General features: G+C 36.9%; 5 protein-coding genes across 6 annotated transcripts; 3 read left to right on the plus strand and 2 right to left on the minus strand.

Moving 5' to 3' along the window:
- Window positions 1–100: 100 nt before the first annotated feature.
- On the minus strand, window positions 101–6,208 carry LOC6557492 (signal transducer and activator of transcription C). Its single transcript, XM_001985317.3, has 3 exons — window positions 5,448–6,208; window positions 3,281–3,480; window positions 101–493 (listed from the first exon to the last, which is right to left on the minus strand). The coding sequence occupies exons 1-3, from the start codon at window positions 5,887–5,889 to the stop codon at window positions 437–439; spliced, it is 699 nt and encodes a 232-aa protein (XP_001985353.2). The 5' UTR covers window positions 5,890–6,208; the 3' UTR covers window positions 101–436.
- Window positions 6,209–6,530: 322 nt separating this feature from the next.
- Window positions 6,531–7,182, plus strand: LOC6557581 (vacuolar ATPase assembly integral membrane protein VMA21 homolog). Its single transcript, XM_001985316.3, has 2 exons — window positions 6,531–6,729; window positions 6,815–7,182. Exons 1-2 carry the CDS (start codon window positions 6,652–6,654, stop codon window positions 7,055–7,057), a joined length of 321 nt encoding a protein of 106 aa, XP_001985352.1. The 5' UTR covers window positions 6,531–6,651; the 3' UTR covers window positions 7,058–7,182.
- Window positions 7,183–7,742: 560 nt separating this feature from the next.
- Window positions 7,743–9,550, plus strand: LOC6557561 (glutaminyl-peptide cyclotransferase). The gene is made up of 2 exons (XM_001985315.2): window positions 7,743–8,138; window positions 8,192–9,550. Exons 1-2 carry the CDS (start codon window positions 8,019–8,021, stop codon window positions 9,158–9,160), a joined length of 1,089 nt encoding a protein of 362 aa, XP_001985351.1. The 5' UTR covers window positions 7,743–8,018; the 3' UTR covers window positions 9,161–9,550.
- A 127-nt stretch (window positions 9,551–9,677) lies between these two features.
- Window positions 9,678–17,927, minus strand: LOC6556602 (zinc transporter 1). Of its 2 annotated transcripts, none has more exons than XM_001985314.3 (4): window positions 17,321–17,927; window positions 12,759–12,976; window positions 10,414–11,134; window positions 9,678–10,295 (listed from the first exon to the last, which is right to left on the minus strand). In XM_001985314.3, exons 2-4 carry the CDS (start codon window positions 12,945–12,947, stop codon window positions 9,688–9,690), a joined length of 1,518 nt encoding a protein of 505 aa, XP_001985350.1. In that variant the 5' UTR covers window positions 12,948–12,976; window positions 17,321–17,927; the 3' UTR covers window positions 9,678–9,687. The 2 variants fall into 2 exon arrangements, with proteins under 2 accessions (XP_001985350.1, XP_032599274.1); XM_032743383.2 differs by lacking the exon at window positions 17,321–17,927 and adding an exon at window positions 17,010–17,111.
- A 452-nt stretch (window positions 17,928–18,379) lies between these two features.
- On the plus strand, window positions 18,380–20,553 carry LOC6556586 (NADH dehydrogenase [ubiquinone] 1 alpha subcomplex subunit 9, mitochondrial). Its single transcript, XM_001985313.3, has 4 exons — window positions 18,380–18,575; window positions 18,684–19,137; window positions 19,191–19,556; window positions 20,097–20,553. The coding sequence occupies exons 1-4, from the start codon at window positions 18,536–18,538 to the stop codon at window positions 20,488–20,490; spliced, it is 1,254 nt and encodes a 417-aa protein (XP_001985349.1). The 5' UTR covers window positions 18,380–18,535; the 3' UTR covers window positions 20,491–20,553.
- The last annotated feature ends 200 nt before the right edge of the window (window positions 20,554–20,753 follow it).

The raw sequence follows: 20,753 nt of genomic DNA on the forward strand, positions 1-20,753 counted from the left end.
GAACGATTTTCATTTACTCACTCTAAATATATATTTATATTTTATATAAACATTATGCCACACTTTAAAGTGCCTTGTGGTAATTGTTAAAATGCAAAAGGAACTGAATATATTTGTTTATTTTGTGTTTCAGGTTTAAAGCTTTTATTACACGTCATTAATTAAATCTAAGCACCTTGTTGGATTTAAATACAAATCCAGTTTGTGTTAAGTTTCAACTCTTACTTTCTACTTAGGCTACGTTATACAATGCATTATGGTTAGAAAATACTCTACATATAAATATATAATTGATAGATATATATTAAGTTCTATATATCGAACTCTTCGATCGCTTCATGATGCAGACAGCCGCCATGTGTGGCTATATACAAATCAGCTGTTTCATCTGTGAATTTGGATTCACTTTTAGCATCTAGTTTATCATTTATGGTCTCTAAGACATTGCCTGAATTTTGTTGTCGCTGCTGTTGCTGCTCTTGTTGTGGGCCGTCTGTAAACGAGCAGAGAGCAGAGAGTTTTTCTCTATCAGTTTTATATTCGATTTGTATTTCATCTCTGTGTAATTTTCTAATTTCTAATTTCGAATTTAAATATTTTTTTTTTGTTTTTTTTTTTCATTTGCAAGGCTCTTCACAAAGTATTTTGCATAAGAAATTGATTTACAGAGTGTTGACGAGTTTGTCTAAACTTTTAACTAAATACAGAAATTATTTACAATTGCCACCTTTATTATACCATACAGCATTATACAAAAACAAACAGGCTTTTTGAATAGGTACATGTACAACTTTAAATAATTCCATTGTCAGCTCATTGTCACAACTTTTTGTAGTACATTGATGCCTAATCAAAAAGTAACAAGTATACAACTTCCATTCATTTTTAGAATATATATGGACAAGTTAGCATTTTGTTTAATAATACAAATTAGCGGTAGTTAATTAGCAAGAAACTAAGGAAATATAAAACATTCCATCCCTCGAAAAAAAATGTCTTTCTTTATTGAAAACATTTGCGTTAAGATTTTAATCGAAAATGGGAGGATTACAAAAAGGTTTCGGATTTGGAAACTTATATAAGTAAGAGGAGGTCAAAAAAAATTACGTTTACATATGTTATTTATACAGAAAGGATTAGGAAATTATGCACCATGACTTGACACAAAGTCATACAAAATTAAAGTTGCTATCGAAATCTAAAAAAGTCTGTCATTTTTATAGCACTTGAAAATGGGCGCGTAAGACAATTTATTAGCTGCACAAATAGGAGAAAATATATTTAAGGAAAGTCATAGCCACAAACTCAGCAATGTTTAATGATAGTGTGTGGATTCCTTGTTTGGTTATTTGATCAGCTTAGGATCAGCGTACGAAGCGAAGAAATTTTTACATCTTCTAGTGGATTCACTGTTGTCAGTGATAAGAGAATAGAAGGACCGAAAGATCGCATTATATAGAATAAAGCAAGCAGAATAACTTAAAGAGTATCAGAAAAATGGTAAGCAGATTTGAAATATAATTAGTTATTTACATCAATTGATGGAACTATGCAATTTTAAGGTTTTTGTTGAAGTGATTACTTTAATTGAGCATAGACTGGAATTGCTTAAGTGAGTATCCAAGCAATTCCAGTCGATGCTCAATTTAAAGTAAAGAAAATAAACTTTTATCATTGAAGATAAACTGTTACGTATAATAAATTTAATTTTTCATAATTGCTAAGATCGATAGAAATATCAAAAATGCAATATGAACAAAACTTCATAGAAAATAACAATAATAAAATATTGACAGTTAATATTTGTACATTGAGCTGTGCATTCCATTGATTACTTAATATTTAATAAATAAGTTCACAGTTTTTTTTAATTGTATATAAGGTACGAGAATGTTCTGATATAACAAGAAAGCACATTCTATGGAAATGGATGTGAATATCGCGAAGGAGTTGGGTAAATAATGGAAATTGTAATCGGTTTAGACAAGTTATTCATATTTAATAGAATATTTTAAGACATTTTTTGGAAACTAAGCTTTTCATTAAGTATGAATATATCAATTTTGATCTGGAAAGTGAAGCAGATTTAAAACATAGCAAATTAAAGTTAGGCGAATTTAATAAACGAGTTTTTAATCGGACGGCTTGCACGAATATTTATAGAAATAGGAAATAGGAAAACTGGAAAAATGAGAAGAAAAAAAAGAGATAAAGTCTAAAGACAACTGGTTTTTTTTACAAAACTTTGGAGTCTCAGCAAACGAATAGCAGATCTCCTTATAGGCTTTGCATAAGTCAATCAAAACGAATTTTAATAGCCGGCGAATAAGATATTTAACGCTGTTGGCAACGATAAGAAAACGTATATCAACAGCAAATAAAGATAAGAAAATCAAAGAATAAGGAAAGAAAACAACATATAATAGCTGTGTGTTGAGTACATGAAATTACAAACTACAGAGCTCTTTTTTTGCTGAGTAGTCATAATTATAGCTTCATATTATAGCCATCTATAAATGTGTTGCAAACACACTTTGTGAAAGGCCTTTGCTTGCAAAGCTGTTGCCAATGTGGGCAATATTTAACTTAATGCTATATTAGACTTAATTAGAGATTGCTTAAGTGTTAGTTTGTTTGATTGCAACGTTTTAAGTAGTTATAAGTAATAATTTGATTTTGTGTTTCAATTTAAGTACATAATAGATTCAAAACCGATGCTGTTTGCGAGTTCTAATACAAATATTATTTTATCATCTGTTTTTGTTGTTTGTACAATGCGGCGATATACAACAATTCATTTAATATATGTATATATATGTACGTTTTAAACTATATATATACTTATATTATTGATCGATTAATTGATACGTTTTTTGCTATTTAAATGTGGATATTTTTAACAATTGCTTTGGCTCATTTCTATTGCTTATTTGATTTTCTCATTAAGTATACGCGACGTTCGCACGCCGACTGATTTCTCTGCCTGTATTTGTGGGTGTATGTAAATGTGTTGTTTTGTTGGTTTTCTTTTCTTTTTTTTTTGTGAGTAATATGCAAATTTTTTTGAATGTACATTTAAATATATAAGCAAATTCGACGGCAAATGGAAATTATTTTTGGGTGACTGAAAGAGAGACGTGTCGGGGGAACTGTTGCATGTTGTATGTGTGTTTAAGTGTGTGTGCGTGAGTCTGTGCTATATACATATTTAGACATATATATGTATATATAGATGATATGCATGTTTCTAGATCATGTGCGACATCATGCAACGACTCACATCACGGTTAGCGCGATGCAAATGACCTTGATAATGTTGATGGATGCGTGGATGCAACTGTTGCTGTTGTTGTTGTTGCTGTTGCGGCTGTTGCTGATGATGTTGCTGCTGCTGCTGCTGTTGTTGCTGCATATCATAATCGTAGTCCATGAGACAGGCCTGCGTCCCGATCATATGTGTGGCAGGCAGCGAGAAGAAATCTATATAAACAAATAGCCCTTATTAGTGTTATTATTTATTTTCATATTTATTTAGGCTTGGACCAATGCAAAATAATAATTTAAAAAAACATCTGAAAATATGAATTATATATTTATTATAAGTACAATAATTTTTCAATTTAATTTAAAAATGTGTCAAAATTAAATAAATAATATATATAATTATATTGCACTCTTCTGAAACTTTTCAAATTGCGTTTTGATAATTTCCGTGATTCCAATTGCTAAATACTGTAACCAAATTCTCAGTCGCTGCGCTGCCGGCGCTGATAGTGCCCCACTTACCGTTCATTTATAAATAGCCGGTAAATAATGTAGGCAGCGTTGACAGCGACTGCGATGTCATCGGTTATCAGGTCCCCTACTCCCCTCTCTCTCTCTATGCATTACTAACCACTGTTTATGTTTGCAGTTGCTGTTGTCAGCGATAACATTTAGAGAGTGTCTAATAAGCACGTTGATTAACCAAATACAAGTGAAAGCCCCACTTGGACAACAACAGCAACAACAACATATAGAAAAACTGATGGCCAACGTATATTGATTACTTGTCAACGGGGGCGACCGATCAACGTTGAAAATAACTTTTTTTATATACATACCCTGTAGTTATTAAATTGGGGTGTGGGTATATATAACGGGAGGAGAGCACAAGAAAAGTTGTCTGTCCATAAAATCCATATTACTGTATATTAAGCAAATTTTGATTTGTCCATAACATAAGAAAGAAATAATAAGTTACCAAAATAGCTTCGAATACAGGGTATTTCCGATTCGAGCAGTTTCGCTTAAAGCACCTTTACTTGTTTTGGATGAGGTCAGCTAGCGATAACTGGAAACTTTTTTTATTGACCCAAGTATATTTTTATTGTATAGATTTGTCTACTTTTAAAAATATATTTATTTATTTATTGAATTGCAAGAAGTGAGAAATTAAGATTTTTAGAGACTCCCGATAAGAATGATCTCATCTATGCAAAGAATCCAGAAATATCACAAATACAATGGCATCAAATACATATACATGTGTGTATAAACATATATATATATATATATATATATATATATATACATATATATATATATATATACATATATATACCATGTGTGCGAGTGTAAGCAACAGGCTTGTGACTATGTCACCATTCTCCGCACTGCTCTTCTTATCGCTCGGGGGGTTAAAAATGTGTTTTTGGGTTTTATACGTTTAATTAAGTTATTCAACATGACAAACTGCTGCACGCTTTATTTTATAAATCCAGTATAATTTAGTTTCTTATGACCATTTCACCGCCATACAATTTACAAAACATGCCAATGCGCATGTTGAGTTATTGCGTGTTTGTCTTTTACACAATGAGCTTTTGTAAAATAAAAAAGCTTTGGCGTACTTGAGTCAATATATACATATATATATATATGTTTGTAAATATTTATTAATAATTAAATATATACAGAGTATATCCTGCAATAACCTTACACTAATTATTAATCGATTCAATATACTGTACTAAAAAATCAACTTATTCAAGACAATAAATTTTTGTAAATTAAAAATATAGAGTATCTGTGATTCTAAACTTGTTGTTTACTTGTTTGTTTGTGTTGTGTGTTCGTTGTCCAATCGGAATCTACACAGATAACACAAAAAAAAATGACTAAGAATTCTGAAAGGGATGACCCAGAAAAAAGAAAGATATGAGACAAAAATAAAAACGTGTACATCAAAAACGTTGCCAACAATAATTTCAAAATTTGATTTTGTAATACAATTTACGAAATGTGTTTCACCGCCAGCGGCAAATTAAAAAGAGCGCACACATTTTATGTTGTGCGGCCTGCGTGCGGTGTGAAAAAAAGTCAAGGCCAACCGCAAAAAAATATATTACACTTTAAACTTCAGCGTTTTTCATTTACATAAATATTATAAATGCGCATAAAATTACCGTTACAATACTGTGCGACCAGATCGGCATCATCGAGACGGCATCGCTTCACGGCCGTCAAATTGTCCATCTCCATTTCCAACTGTTCGTGTCCCACTGCAAAGCAGCGTTTCTTGCAGCGCGATGCGACAGTGGCAGAGGGAGAGGCGTCGAAGCCAACGCCGACGCCGACGTCAGCATCGCTCACTTGCATTTGCATTGGCTGCACAGTGTGGTTGTTGTTGTTGCAGCTGTTGTTGTTATTGTCGGAAGCCGAAGCGGCGTCAGACGCATTGTTTACAAGCGCATATCCATAATAACCGTTCGAGACGGACGCAATGTGAGAGACGACACGTGCATTGAATGGATCCACAATCGATGAATTGCGCGCCGGTGTCCCAGTTTCGAAATTGACAGCATCGGAATCACCATGTGCCCAGCACTCGAAATTAGTCAAGACCATCGCTGATGCTATCGTTGTTGTATACGCTGAGCAGTGGAAATTTACCAAGAATACTTTAAGCACATGCACACACAGAGATACACACAAATTGAGAAGCGGAACAACAAAAACGAGTTGTGTATTGAACGACGCTCGATTTCGGACTGTACGTGCGTTGAGGCCGGCGATGTTTGTTCAACTGCAGCGAGCCGATTTCAGTTATTTAATTACTTCAAAATAGCATCATTGGCAAAATGGAGAACACCATTTAATTAAAACACACACACTCGCGCGCTCACGCCATCACCGAATGAAACAATACGAAAGCCAATGACGCCAATTGTTAAAAATAAATACAATTGGCAATATATATCGATATGTTTTCTGGCGATGTGCAGGCGCTTTTGCATTCACAACATATCGCAATAATGATTATCGATAGCGCGTAGGGTGAGTACCCTTTTTATTGAATGCGATATATGTGACATTCACAATAGACGCGATATATTAAATTCATAACGATATTTACAACAACATTGGATACTAACATATATATGGCCTTATCAATTGGTGGTATACGTCGCTTCAAGTTAAAGAGCACGAGCTGAAACAAACAAATACGTTGCCACCTAGTCGACATATTCGATCGCAACGGGCTAAACAATCGATTAATATTGTCCAGCCTATCATGTGATTGTCACGTCAAAGAAACAGAAAACAACAAAAAGCAGTAAATTAAATCTGTTTCCCAACATTATTGAAATAGCACAAGTATTAAGCCAAATGAATACCAAAAGCAAGAAGGGTAACGGTGGTGGAGGAGACGCTGGCCACAACAAACTCTCCAAACAGCAATCGGACGTAAGTGAAATGTAAACAATTACTGGCCCCATTTTGCCGGCTGTATTTTCTTTACAAAATGTAATGCGTCCACAATTTCTTGAAGGACTCAAAGGACTACAGTGCCTTAAAGGTGGTCCTCTTCTACTGCTCGCTCATCGTATTCCTGCCCGTGGTGACTTTCTTCGCGCTGAAGGGCTACGTCCTGGAAAGATTCTTCACCATGTCCGAGATAAAGGTGAATATTGGATCAGCTGTTGGCGCGGTTATTGCACTTCACATCGCACTGGGCTTGTATGTTTATCGAGCCTATTTTGGCGGATCGAAGACGCAGTCAAAGCAGGACTAACGGCACTTCGAGGGATGCCACAAGAAAATGCGACTGTTCCATTTATTTACCATTTCCAATTTCAAATGCAACGTTTCTTGTTTTGTTTAGTAAACATTAGCGTTAAGTAAACTAATTACAACTAATTCACAAGGGAATTGTTTATTCTGTGAGTATGAGAGAAAGTTACCCCCATTTAAAAAGATATATATATACGTGTGTGTACGTGTGTGCGTAAATCGTGTAATTGCATAATTCTCGATAACAAAACACGCGCTGCAATGTTGTTTTTGGGGTCTATCAATCAGATTGTGGTCAGTGTTTAGTATCACAAATTGTATATTATCTTCATATATATAATTGTATAAAATACGTTGAAATAGAGATGCGTGGTTTATTCAATATTGTACGTAAATATGGCTGGACGGATGTATTTAGGAAATGTCTGCCCGGGCAGGGTAAATATATTTACAACTTGGGCGCCTACTTCGAGCTAAGCGATGTGGTAAGTAGCTAACCCACTTAACAGGTGAAGAACATTAAGTAATAGATTTATCAATTGCTGTTTGTTCGTTTAAAATCGTTTAACAGTCTTATTCCAATTGGAAATGTATCTTGTAAATCATTTACAAGCTGTTAACTAGGCAGTGCTGATGAACTCTGTTAAGTGAGCACATTAACAGACTGGTGGAGCAAATGTTAAATGAGCATTAACAATGTGGCAACGCCATAGTTTTTGTTTGTGTTCGTTTTTCTTATCCAATTTTGTTAACTTTAATTTCCAACACAAGGCTTGAATATTTAGTCTTAATATGCTTTGCAACGACAACGCTTCAATTGAAGGCACAAAAAAAAAATACTCTTACATTGCACGCTTTCGCACAACTGTCATAGTGCCACATGCATCAACGTGTCTGCAACCACCTGTTGCAATATTTAAAAGCATTAGTTTTGCTCCAACTATTTTGAAGCAATTGTGAACATGTTGAAGCTACAACTACCACAATATTTCTGGCCAATATGTGTGTTAAGCACATTGATTGCCAGGCAAACAACAACAGCCACATCATCATCAAGTGACTACCTTGTTGGTCGCAATAAGGTAGCATCAGTTTTAACATCTGGTTCAATATTCTTACTGCAAATTTCTTTCAGAGCATTTACAATCCTTGTCGGCTATCCGATTCGCAGCTGCTGGAGTATAGCAATCTCTCAGATGGCCAACATCTGCTCGAGGCCATTAAAAACATTGCCATTCCGAGAGTGGTTGGCACTTCAAATCACAGCATTGTGCGTCAATATATTGAGCAGAGTCTGCGGGATCTCGACTGGCATGTGGAACTGGACAGCTTTCACGATAAGGCACCGATAAAGGGCACCTTGCACTTTAGCAATATAATTGCCACGTTGAATCCGCAAGCGGATCGCTATTTGGTCTTGGCCTGCCACTACGACAGCAAATATATGCCGGATGTGGAGTTTGTGGGTGCCACAGATTCGGCTGTGCCTTGTGCGATTCTACTGAATGTGGCCAAGGTGCTGCAGCAACAGCTGCTCCCATTGCACAACTCAAAGTTGAGTCTTATGCTGATCTTTTTCGACGGCGAGGAGGCGTTCGATCAGTGGGGTCCCAAGGATTCCATTTACGGTGCTCGCCACTTGGCTCAGCTGTGGCAGGAGCAGGGCAAATTGGATCGCATCGACATGCTGGTGCTGCTCGATTTACTGGGCGCACCAGATCCCAACTTCTACAGCTTCTTCTCGAACACGGAGTCGTGGTATATGCGACTACTGGATCTGGAGACGCGTCTAGGCCAGAGGCATCTGTTGGAGCGCTATGTGAGCAGCGGTGTCGCGAAACGTGAACCAAGGCGCTACTTTCAGCCCCAAGGGATGTACATAAGTCGCGTGGAAGATGATCATGTGCCCTTCCTGCAGCGAAATGTGCCCGTTCTCCATTTGATTCCCATGCCCTTTCCCAGCGTTTGGCACACACCGGATGATAACGAAAGTGTTATCGACTATGCCACGACCAACAATCTGGCGCTGATAATACGACTCTTCATCCTCGAGTATATGTGTGACGATGACCAGGCCAGAAATGAGCGTAAAATTCCCCATTAACTATATAAGGCCTTATCAAATTCATCTATCTGATTCCGTTTCCAATTCTGAATCATTGTATTTTTGCTAATGCAAATAATTGTTCAGTTGTTGTAGCGAGACTGGTTTGAATGTTTTTGTTACCTTCTCTTAATTGAGATCACCGAACATGACTTAAAAAAATCGATTGGCATATTATTTTCTTATAACTAGTTGGAAAACATTAAAAAATAAAATAAATGTAAATGTATATTGTATATTGTATATTGTATATATGAACCTAAATGCAACATTTATTTGTTAAACTTAATTATAAACTATTTATAAACACTCGTTAAAACTAATTAAGCGTCTCATGTTCAAATGTTGGCTCCCAAAAATATATATGGCAAATACTGCTAATTTATGCTATATATCCTATTTGAGGATCAAAGCTAATCTATTTGATAGCATATGTGCAGCTGCAGTCGCTAAAATAAGCTTAAGCTTTAGTTAAAATCGTAACATCTTATCAATAATAATAATAATACATGACTACGATGATAAAGCTAGTGATGTTCCATGGATGAGGTTGCTGCATTTGGCAGCGAGACGCTCGATGGACACGAAGGTAGCGACGATGGCATCGCTTCCTGCTCCACTTGAGACTCCTTTTGGCTTTTTATGAGTTGCGCCACACTCAGCTCCTTGGGCGTCTCGACAATGATGGCGCTTAGCTCAGCGCAGGACTTGGTCTTGGAGGGATTTGTGTGTGCATCGCCACCATCTGGACTGCTGCTCACCTCACGTAAATCAGATCGGGAATCCCGGCAACAAACCTTCTCAATGCAATCAGACGCTTGACACTGCATCAGGCACTCCAACGATGCGGAGTCACTTTTATTCGATGCCGGCTGAAACTCCGGTTGGATGGTGACCTCTGTGATGCCCTGTTCCTCGAAATAGGTGCGCACCTTCTGAATGATCTGCAGATAGAGTTTGGGATTCTGGAATTGTATGTGTATGGTCGCCACATAGCTGTTTGCGGCCAGCTGCCATATGTGCAGATCGTGATAGCTAACAATCTCTGGAAATTTGCTGACCAGCGTCTGTTCAAAGATCTCCAGATCGATGGAGCCGGGAATCGTTTGCAGCAGAATCAGACAAGATTCTTTCACTGTAAATGAATAAAATGTAAAATTATTTCTGTTAACATACATTTTGTTAAGCTGTTAAGTAAATTGTTATACAACTTATATACTGTTATTTGGAAAACAGAACTGTTATATACTTACTGTATGGATAACTTAAGGTGACCAGCAGCACACATGAGAATATCGATAGAACTGGATCAATGAACTTGGCCGTATGCTGTTCATCCTCAGCCACATAGACAATGGCAGCACAAACGATGACAAACAGGGTGCTCGACACATCGCGCAACATTTCCACAGCACCCTGTCGCTTGGTCGTGAAAAAAGCTTTGTCCATCTCTGACTCGAGATCCTGACGCAGCTGGCGATCGTTGCGTGACTTGCTCAAAGTACGCTGCATGGGCTTCAGTGCCAGATCCGAGTGACTGGACATGGAACGTTCGAGCACAACGTTGCCACCTGGCGTCAAGTGCAGAAAGCTGCCCTGATGCAACGTATAGCCACCGATCAGCAAATAGGTCAGCCCATTCAATATCAGACCCACAAGACCCAGTATCAAAACCGGTATGGGTAAATGCATCGTATCCTGATGATCAATGTGCACCAGCGTCTGCAGCGCCTCCACAATCAGCGAGAAGGACAACGAGGCCAATATGATGAACACAATCAGCATAGTGAGAATATCGATGCGTGCCCAGCCGAAAGTATTGCGCAGCTTTTGCTCACGCGACTCCCGCTTGGCCAGCTGCTGTTCCTCCGTCTCGCTCAGCGTGAGCGTTACGGCGATCTTGTCAGCCGAGGAGTCATTTGCCAAAATGGGCGTTGGAAATGGCTTGTGTTCCTTCTCATTTATTTTGCTGTGCTGTTATGGGCGAAAAGAAAATAAAGAAAAGAATTAGAAAAGGGTTTTCTTAAAGGAAAAGAGCTTAGAAAGCGACGAGCTAAAGAGCCTGTAATTTAAAGACGAAACAAAAAGAGAGTATTGCAAAGTTAAAGTTTTCAAGATGTCGTCGATAAGACATAAGGCATTTATGCGGTTAAAATTTAATATGCTAAATGAAATATGCAAATGAAAGTTATATAAATAAATAGCTAATGGTTTGTGAAGAAACGTTTTGTATTCAAGGATCAGTTGTAGCACTCAGAAAAAAATCGCCCTCAATTGTAGTAAATCACCCAGAAAAATATACGTTTTTTATATTCAATGAATACCAGTATCTGCTGTAGAATCAACGCTCAAATATATGATTTTTCGTTTTTTCCGAAATGATTTTTAATTTTTTTATTTAAAGCATTAATCATTAAATACCTATATATATACTATGCTTAACTGCTTGGAATCTCGTCACCAACATGGTTGTCAGCGCATTTTAACGCTTGGCTTAACTCAGTCAAAGGTCTTTCTGTCTGTCAATTACACATACATAATAAGTCCACAATTTAAAGCTGGCCGCCGTTTCACAATGCGCCCCACTCAACTGTTTCTAGCGGCTTTCGTTTGCGGTGTTTTTTGGTTGATATCTGGTCCGTTGCGTGTTGTTTCGGCCACAAGTCTTATGTAGGCTCTACATTTTTACCTACTTTGTGGTATTTCGTTTTCTTCAAAACGTGCTTGGCAAGCGTGCCCATATCCTCTACATATATAGTAAAAAAATAAAAATTAAATAAACACTCGACCACTCGAATTTGCAAATTTTTGCACTCATTCGAACCATTTTTGTTTGGATTTGACAAATCAATTTGCATAATTATTTGATATTTGCCCATAGGCGAAACTATTTGTTTACCTTAACGTAGCTGAATTGATTATAATAAGACTTGGAATAAGCCAAGTGTTGAAAATTAATATGTTACTGGGTCAGCTACTAGACAACGATTTTACGATTATATTGTATATGCGGCGTTAAACTTATTTTATTATTGTGTTTATCAGGTGAAACCTTATCACAATGCCTGTCAGACACTCAATTATTCTGTCCGTAATTTGAACACAGGTAAACTACACAAAATGGAAGAAAAAAAAACAGTTGCTATCTGTGAGCATAATTTGAGTACAATGTACTGATTAGGCCAGACAATACCCCTGACCAAACCGAAATAAAAAGTTGTTATAGGCATATACAATAACTCTTTCACTTTCTATCTTTCAATATCAGCACTATATTTTTGTTTAATCTAATCTAATCGGAACTTTGTGCAAATTAAGATATATTTTGTTAGTAGATATTGACAATAACACGCGACTTAAAAATCAATAAGCAACAAATCGAAACCAAGTCAAAGGCCAAACCCGTTTTGATCCATTAAAAGTGCACAGTTCAATGCACTGCATCTGCTTTATTTTTTATTATTTCCACTGTTTTCGTGTTTTTTTTTTTATTGTACTTGTGTTCAATTTCCGATTTGCTTATCAATTCGATTGGACAGCTTGTTGGCTTCCCAACAAACTCGGGCAATAAATATTAAAAGTTGGTTGATCCACTCACCTTAATCGTTACAATACAACCGGCCAGTGCCAAAATGTTGCACAACATGTGATGGGAGGCCATGAGGAGAGTCAACGCATGCGTTATATGACTGAGGATCAGTTGGAGCACAAAGTAGCACACGGATAGCATCAACACCACGTACAACGGTATGGGCTGGCACCGTTGCATGACCTCTTTGATGGACATGTTTCAAGGGATTGGGTGGCAAATGGGTGCTGCAATGGAGATCACACAGATTATGTTAATTAGTTCAGCACACAATTCGACTAGGCGGAAATAAATAATGATCTTTATTTGGGATACTTGAAAATGGATCAAATTATTGATCATATCAATTTGCACGGGACTGTTCACAATATGGCCAAAGATATTGGTAATTAGCAATGTGTCGACTTTTGAGCTTATAATTAAATTGATTTACGTTGTTAAATATTTATATATGAACAATGAACCAATTATAGTGTCGACTCAGCGAATATTTAACCCATTTCGATTACGCGAACCAATGTCAAGTTTGAGCGTCTATTGAATAATAGTTGATGCACTCTAAAAAAACATCGTCCTGCATTTTAGAAATAAGCCAAGCTTTGGCTAGACGGGTGACTCACTTTAATATTCAGAATGAATATTTCTAAAAAGTAGAATACTGAATAAAATTCGTTCAATTTTCATTTAATATTTGCTGCTTTTTGTTGGTTTAATTATTATAAATTTCATATTAATATTTTATGAAATTAATTTAATAATAAAAACTGTTTCTAAAAATGGAAGAAAAATCACCATATTTTTGGGAGTTTCGATTAAGGGCAAGAATTTCAAAGTTTTAAAAATGTGTGTTCTTATATTTGGAAATTATTTGCAAAAACAATTTTCTAAAATTCTGGGCAATTTTTTTCAGAGTGTAATAAACACCAAAAAGTGTGCTATGTGTTCCCAATGGCATTATGTGCAGATTTGGGCAGCTGGGGGGTTCAGGTAACGCCTCTGCTATACGGATTGGCCTCTCCGCCTGTTTACCTGCCTGCCTGGCATGCTAATAAAGATGCCACCACCTACCTATATACCTATATTCCTATATATCTGGCTCTGACATTGACGTAAGACTACGTGACAATTGCCAGCCGGTTGCTCGCTAGTTGTAAACCAAGGTTAGCCCTTTTACAGCTGTCACAAACGACTTTAATTGATCGGATAAACCGTGAAGTGATCGTTAAGATATGCTACAATTGATCGCAGGCCCACACATATTGAGGGGGCATTACGAACAGTTTAACGTAATTATAATTATAAGATAGGCGTACTGAATTTGTTATCGTCTCGATATGTATCCCAGGCTCAACTACATGCCTGTAAATGTTTATGCCTCATAAGCTATAGGCCCAAGGCCCGCTTAGATAACATTTTGCCTTATCTGTTGTCTATAGTTATCTATAAGTCGTCCTTGTATTTAAACCATATCTAAAATGCTTAAATTAGAATTAAGTTTCTTCTTGGAACTATTTAGAAATCTTATCTATTCATAGATGTAATTACAATAATTCTTTTTTGCTTAAATAAAAAGTACTTGACCTGGAGCTAAAAAAAAAACAGTTATTTCATAGTTACAATATCGGAAACTGTTTTCAGCTTGGATTATATTTGGCCAATCCAATTCGTTTATATTAAAGCAAAATTAAAAATGGAGTGTAAGCAATACATATTTACAATTAGGCCAGGCTTTCTGGAAATAAGTAGATAAGATTTATGATGATGTTTAACAATTCACTGCATGCTTAAGTTCCGATATCATCATCATCTAATTTTGTAATAAATTGATGGCGTGCCTAAAGAAATTTCTTGCTGATCCCAGAACACGTTTACGATTCTACCCAAATAGGATCTATCTTTCGAATATCTTTCAACTATTAGGTATTCTAAACAGCTCGCCAGGTGGGTGCTACGCAATCCCAACCTTATCTAACTGTCACCCCCAAGCAACTAATTGCATTTTAAATGCTTCACGTGGGCGTCAAAATTGTTTAGATCAAAAATCAACAATCTCGGCAGAGCCAATGCATTGTTTTACAAAATTAGCCACCCCCAATGTTGCCACAAAATCGATTACAAAGCGTTCAACTACGCCTCCAGCTGCCATTGACAAACTTTTCACACACAAAAAAAAAAGTAGTTATATATATAGTGCCACCTAATTAAATTGGTGTCCAGTGAGAGGTTGACTTGTATACTGCCCATTGATTTATATAGTATATATATATAGTATAGTCGTACTTTTCGCTGTGGCTACTTTGTCCGCAGCTAAATGTTCATTTCCTCAATTAGATTTCGCTTTCATTGAATAAAGCGCAATCCGAGCTGTCAGCCAGGGAGTATTGTGCTAAACTGTAACACTGAAGTGCTCGATGCGATAAAAAAAAAAACTTAAATTTACACGTAATACAAGTGGCAAGTCTGTTTGACATATGAAAAAATAAACTCTCTTGATTGTAAATCAAGCAATATTCTCGGAGCTAAAATCGACAGTGGTTGATGGAATTCAAAAATAGTAAAACTAATTTGATCAATCTAATATTCCAGTTGCGTGAACCGCTCGACCTTGTTCAACGTGTCCAAAATACCAAAAAAAAAAAAAACACGAGTACAATAGATAAACATTTAACTATACTATTTAAAAATGTTAGACAATTGGGGGCTACCTGTTCAATTAAATTGCTGTAGGCGTACTTATGAGTAAACGGGCCAGGGATCAATGTAGAAACCTTTTTAAAATTTTCAAAATCAAATAAAATTCAAATTTCTGTTGTGTTTTTTTTTAATTTTTGCGCACATACTAAAATGAAATTAGTATGCAAGCATTGGCGTCGCCTCAAAGTTAACGAACAACAACAAAAAACTGCAGTTGATGACCAAAAGATACCAAAAATGTTTATACACAAAAGCAAAACACAAAAACAAAGAAACAAAAATTGTTTACAAAAGTCGTTGAGCCGAACTTGAGTTGATGAAATGATGAAGTGACTCGTTTTATTGATCTAATTGACAAGCAAACTGCCAATCCTGGAAGACAGATTTATGAACTGGACTTTTTCGCCGTAAAGCGGATTTGGCAACTAAAAACCTTGAAGAATATTAATTAAATAAACACAAATCGTAGGCATTATGTCTCTATATATTTATCTACTGCATTTGATATATATTTACATTTTCTTGATATCTAATAGCGCGTGTTTTTTTGTCTGATCGATATGGGGAAAGGTTTTTGTCACTTTTTGCCTGTCTTGCAATTCAACAGTTGTTTCAGATATAAAGTAATAATGCAATATGTATAATTGAGAAACGATTTTATACGAGTGCTGCACCTGTCAGATCGTGAAACACATTTACTGCATTTCTCCACAACTTTTAAATACGTTTCGTGATTTTTGTGCCCTTATCGATAAAGGCTGCAAGCAGAAAGCCAGTACTCCCTGCACTTTCCCTCACACAAATAATTATTTAATTATACTTGAACAAATTGAAACACAATGGGATCGCTTTTAATATGCCAATTCTGTTTGTTGTAAATTTAAACAAATTACATTTAATGAGACTCAGAGCCAGACTGCAACTAAATTGGTCAATACAAATCGCATGAACTTTTCAATTTTCCTCAAGTACCTATAGGGAATTTCAATAAAAACAACAAACAAAAAATAACAGTTAGTTGACTGTTGGTTTATTTTCAAGGCCCGTTTCATAATTTGCATTGAATCGCTGTTAAAGCTTGAGCCCCACACAATATTTTGCTGAATTCCAAGTCTAGACGCACATTGGCGCAAATTAACATTAATTTTGGTATCTCTTTGTATGACTCAGATTTTCTTTATTTTGTAAATCTTGCTGTATTTTTGGTGCCATGCTACAAAATAATCACTTGCTAAATGATTCCATTCATTGTTTGCTAACGAATCAACTGACTTGTATATCACAGGCTTGATTTCTTAGCATTTTGCAAATGGAATATTTTATTTGAATGATAAAAGTTGAGCCAGCCCCCAGTGACTAACTTACATAGCCAAAGTTCTATAAAATTATTGTATTTTCGATTATTATTGTTTATTATTTTTTTTGGCAGGCCCAAAATATAAAGTTCGTTCAAATCAAATTTATAGAGATACGCCTAATCTACATTGCTGAACGTAAAAATAGAAGCGCGTGTACGAAAAAACACGTATATTTATTTATATGAAAATCGCAAAATTAAATACGTACAAATATCTATTTTTAGCACTTCACACAAAAACCGCATGCAAATTTGCGTTTGAATTATAATTTTATGAACCGTTAATTCAAAATTTGTTTTTTGGGGCGTTAATTTTCACACACACACACGACGGCGACACCTGTCGGCTAAAATAATTTGCAATCGGCCGAATATGCGCTTCGACGACGTTGACGGCTGTGCGGCTCAAACTCTAATGAAACGCCTGGCATCCAATGCGAACGCAGATCAAGCGCAAAAACAATGATGATGACGATAATCGTGATGATGATGATAATGCCATGGAAAGCAGAAAACGTACCGAAATAAATACAAATTAGGCAGGCAGCGCGCACTGAAAGTGAGAGCGTTGATAGACGGAGAGAGCGAGCGATAGAGAGAGAAAGAGGTAGACAGAGAGCCTCGCGCTTATGGGGGTGGTAGACTGTTGAGTAGACTGTTGAGTGCGTGCGCTTAGGTAGACAAGCATTATCAGTGGGTGGGAATAATTACAATCATTTCGACAGATAGGCCCAGAGAAAGACAGAGCGAGAGAGAGGCAAAGAGGACAAAGTACGTATGCTGTGTAAACAGGCGCGTGCACGTCGATGTATCTAGCTTTGTCTTTGCGGTGATTTTCGTTTACACGTGTCGCTTATCGTATTCAATAACAATGAGTGTAAGGATTTTTCTGGTATCAGTTGAAGTCGCATTAATTTGAAACATATGCTAATCTTTTTGTAATCTTCATGGGCAGAAAATATTTAGCCATCAATTATTTTAGTTTGTTCACACCAAAAACTATTTGTTGCCAGGAGCGCATTGTGTTATTGTAGTTAAATATTAAGTTCATTGCTCTGTGGTCTGTTGTATTTCTTATCGACTCTTCACTCTCGATAAGGGTGTTTTGGTTCTTTTATTTTTATTTATTTTTTTTTCAGTACTTAGATACGTTTAATTTAATATGTATATAGTACTGCGGTTTGTAGTCGACGACAGTTTAACGCAAACTGTCCAACTTGTGTTTAACAAATGTTTTTATAATTCTCTCACAGACATGCAGAATTCAATTTGCGCTGGAAAATGCAATAAACACGCACATTAGATAAAAAATAAAAAGGCGTGTGTAGTTATAGCAGCTAAAGTGTGGCACGTCAGGTAATAAATATTATAAGCAATGTTTGCAGATACTTAGCACTATGTATGTTTATATATATATATATATATATTTATATATTTTTTTTATTTCTGTTTATACATGATAAGAACCAAGAACCGCCGAAATTTGAATTCGGCAAAACTTTCTAACGGATCTGGCAGCACCGAGCATTTCGTTCATCGACCATCGATTATTGTGCACAGTATTTTTTTGTTCCATTGGTATTTTATGTTCGAATATTCGGTCACACTAGCCTGCTGCTGACATCTCGGGCTGTGTTTTTATTGTTGCGACCACCGGACGTGGAATCTGCGTGGAATACATAAAATATAACTATAAATTAACCAAGCTAGTTGGTGTGTTGTGCGCCACTGTATAATGGCTGCCATAGTACTAACTAGGAACATGCAGCTGGCGAGTAAGTGACGCTGCTCAGCACCCAAAATCCAACTGCTTCTCGCCAAAAAAATTATGTAATGTCCGTTGCAATTTGCTGATCTGATTTTGATTTAATATTTTTTCTCAGAGCACCATGGCACCGGTGTCATCGGTGTGCTGTGCCTGCGCAGCTACAGCGCTGCCGCTGCGCCACCCGATGCGGATGCCCCCCGTCCGCTGAAGACGACAAATGTGGCCGCCATGAAGCGAGGCACCGGCGGACGCAGCAGTTTCAATGGAATCGTTGCCACCGTTTTCGGTGCCACTGGTTTTGTCGGCCGCTATGTCTGCAACAAGCTGGGGAAGTCGGGCACCCAAATGATTTTGCCCTATCGCGGCGATGAGTCCGACGTGATTCGCCTCAAGGTATGCGGTGATCTGGGGCAGGTGCTCTTCCATTTCTATAATTTGGAGGATCCGCGTTCCATTCGCGATGCAGTAAAGCATTCGAATGTGGTCATCAACTTGGTGGGACGCGATTACGAGACGAAGAACTTCAAGTTCAAGGATGTCAATGTCAATGGCGCCGCTCGACTGGCTAGGTAAGCAATGATGGAATTAGAAACCCGAACTGAATTTAAATTTTGATTTGTAGCATTTGTCGCGATTCCGGCGTGGAGCGTTTTATTCACCTGTCCGCGCTGAATGCTGAGGCCAATCCAAAGGCGCATTGCATCTCAGGCGGCAGCCAGTGGCTCAAGTCCAAGTACGAGGGTGAGCTCCAAGTGCGCGATGCCTTCCCCAATGCAACGATTATACGTCCGGCGGATATCTACGGCTCCGAGGATCGCTTCTTGCGTTACTATGCACACATCTGGCGGCGTCAATTCCGCTCGATGCCACTGTGGCATAATGGGGAGCTCACCGTAAAGCAACCCGTCTTCGTTTCGGATGTGGCACAGGCGATTGTCAATGCCGCCAAGGATCCGGACAGCGCCGGTCGCATCTACCAGGCTGTGGGGTAAGCTCAGTTTCTCTTATATCTTTGGAGGAGTAGAGTAAAATTACCGGATTTCTTGATTAGATCTGTCTGTCTAAGCAAATTGGCCTCAGTTAAATGAAATCTGGTTAAGATCTTTTTATTTATTGATTTATTTAATATATTTATATATATATATATATAAAATAAATAATGCACATTAAAAAATAAATAATTTATACAGTAAATAAATGTATATTTGTAAATAAATAAATAATATCAACTAAAGTCAGTCAACAAAAAAAATTACATAAAGTAAAAGATAGATTCAATTAAATTCAAAATTACATTTAAATTAAAAAAATAAGGAATATTTAAAAGATTTATAAGATTTCTGCGGATATTTAGATGCAAAAAAAAAAAGAAAATTAGACCAAATCAGATCTTGACCAAAGTCAGAAAGATAAAAACATATTAAAAATATAATATATTAAATAATATAATATATAAATATATAAGGTAGGCATTACTTTTTTATGATTCTCATTCAATTCTTTTTAAAATACTGTTTTAAATTTACAGTCCAAAACGTTATCAGTTGAGCGAGCTGGTCGACTGGTTCCATCGGCTGATGCGCAAGGATCAGAAACGTTGGGGCTATCAGCGTTACGATATGCGCTGGGATCCCACCTTCAAGTTGAAGGCTCGTTTGACCAGTCTGATTTGCCCCGGAGCGCCCGTTGGTGGACTGCATCTGGATCGCATTGAGCGCGAGGCCATCACCGATAAGGTGTTGCCTGGTGTGCCCACGCTGGAGGATTTGGGCGTGCAACTGACCACCATGGAGGAGCAGGTGCCGTGGGAGCTACGTCCCTATCGCGCCGCCTTGTACTATGATGCGGAATTGGGTGAATTTGAGGCAGCTTCGCCCCCAAAAACGATTGAGGCTCGCGAAGAGCTGCGTTTGTTTGCTTAAAAAATATTGTGAATTGGAAATAATTAGTGCGTTTATCACTTTAAATAAAATGTCTACAACTTAAACGAAAAAGAAAAAATCACATAACATAAAGATATACATTATTTATATTTATTTGGCTATGTAAAATGTTATATATTTATTTTTAAGACTTCAGCACATACGTCTACCAACACTGGCTGCTGTGCTGCACAACATTATGCAATACTTGAACAGTGCTGCCAGATCAGGTTTGCGCTGCGCAACCCTAGAAATAATCAAAA

Source organism: Drosophila grimshawi, unplaced genomic scaffold (genome assembly GCF_018153295.1).
Source record: "Drosophila grimshawi isolate 15287-2541.00 unplaced genomic scaffold, ASM1815329v1 contig_44, whole genome shotgun sequence".
Taxonomy (NCBI): domain Eukaryota; kingdom Metazoa; phylum Arthropoda; class Insecta; order Diptera; family Drosophilidae; genus Drosophila; species Drosophila grimshawi.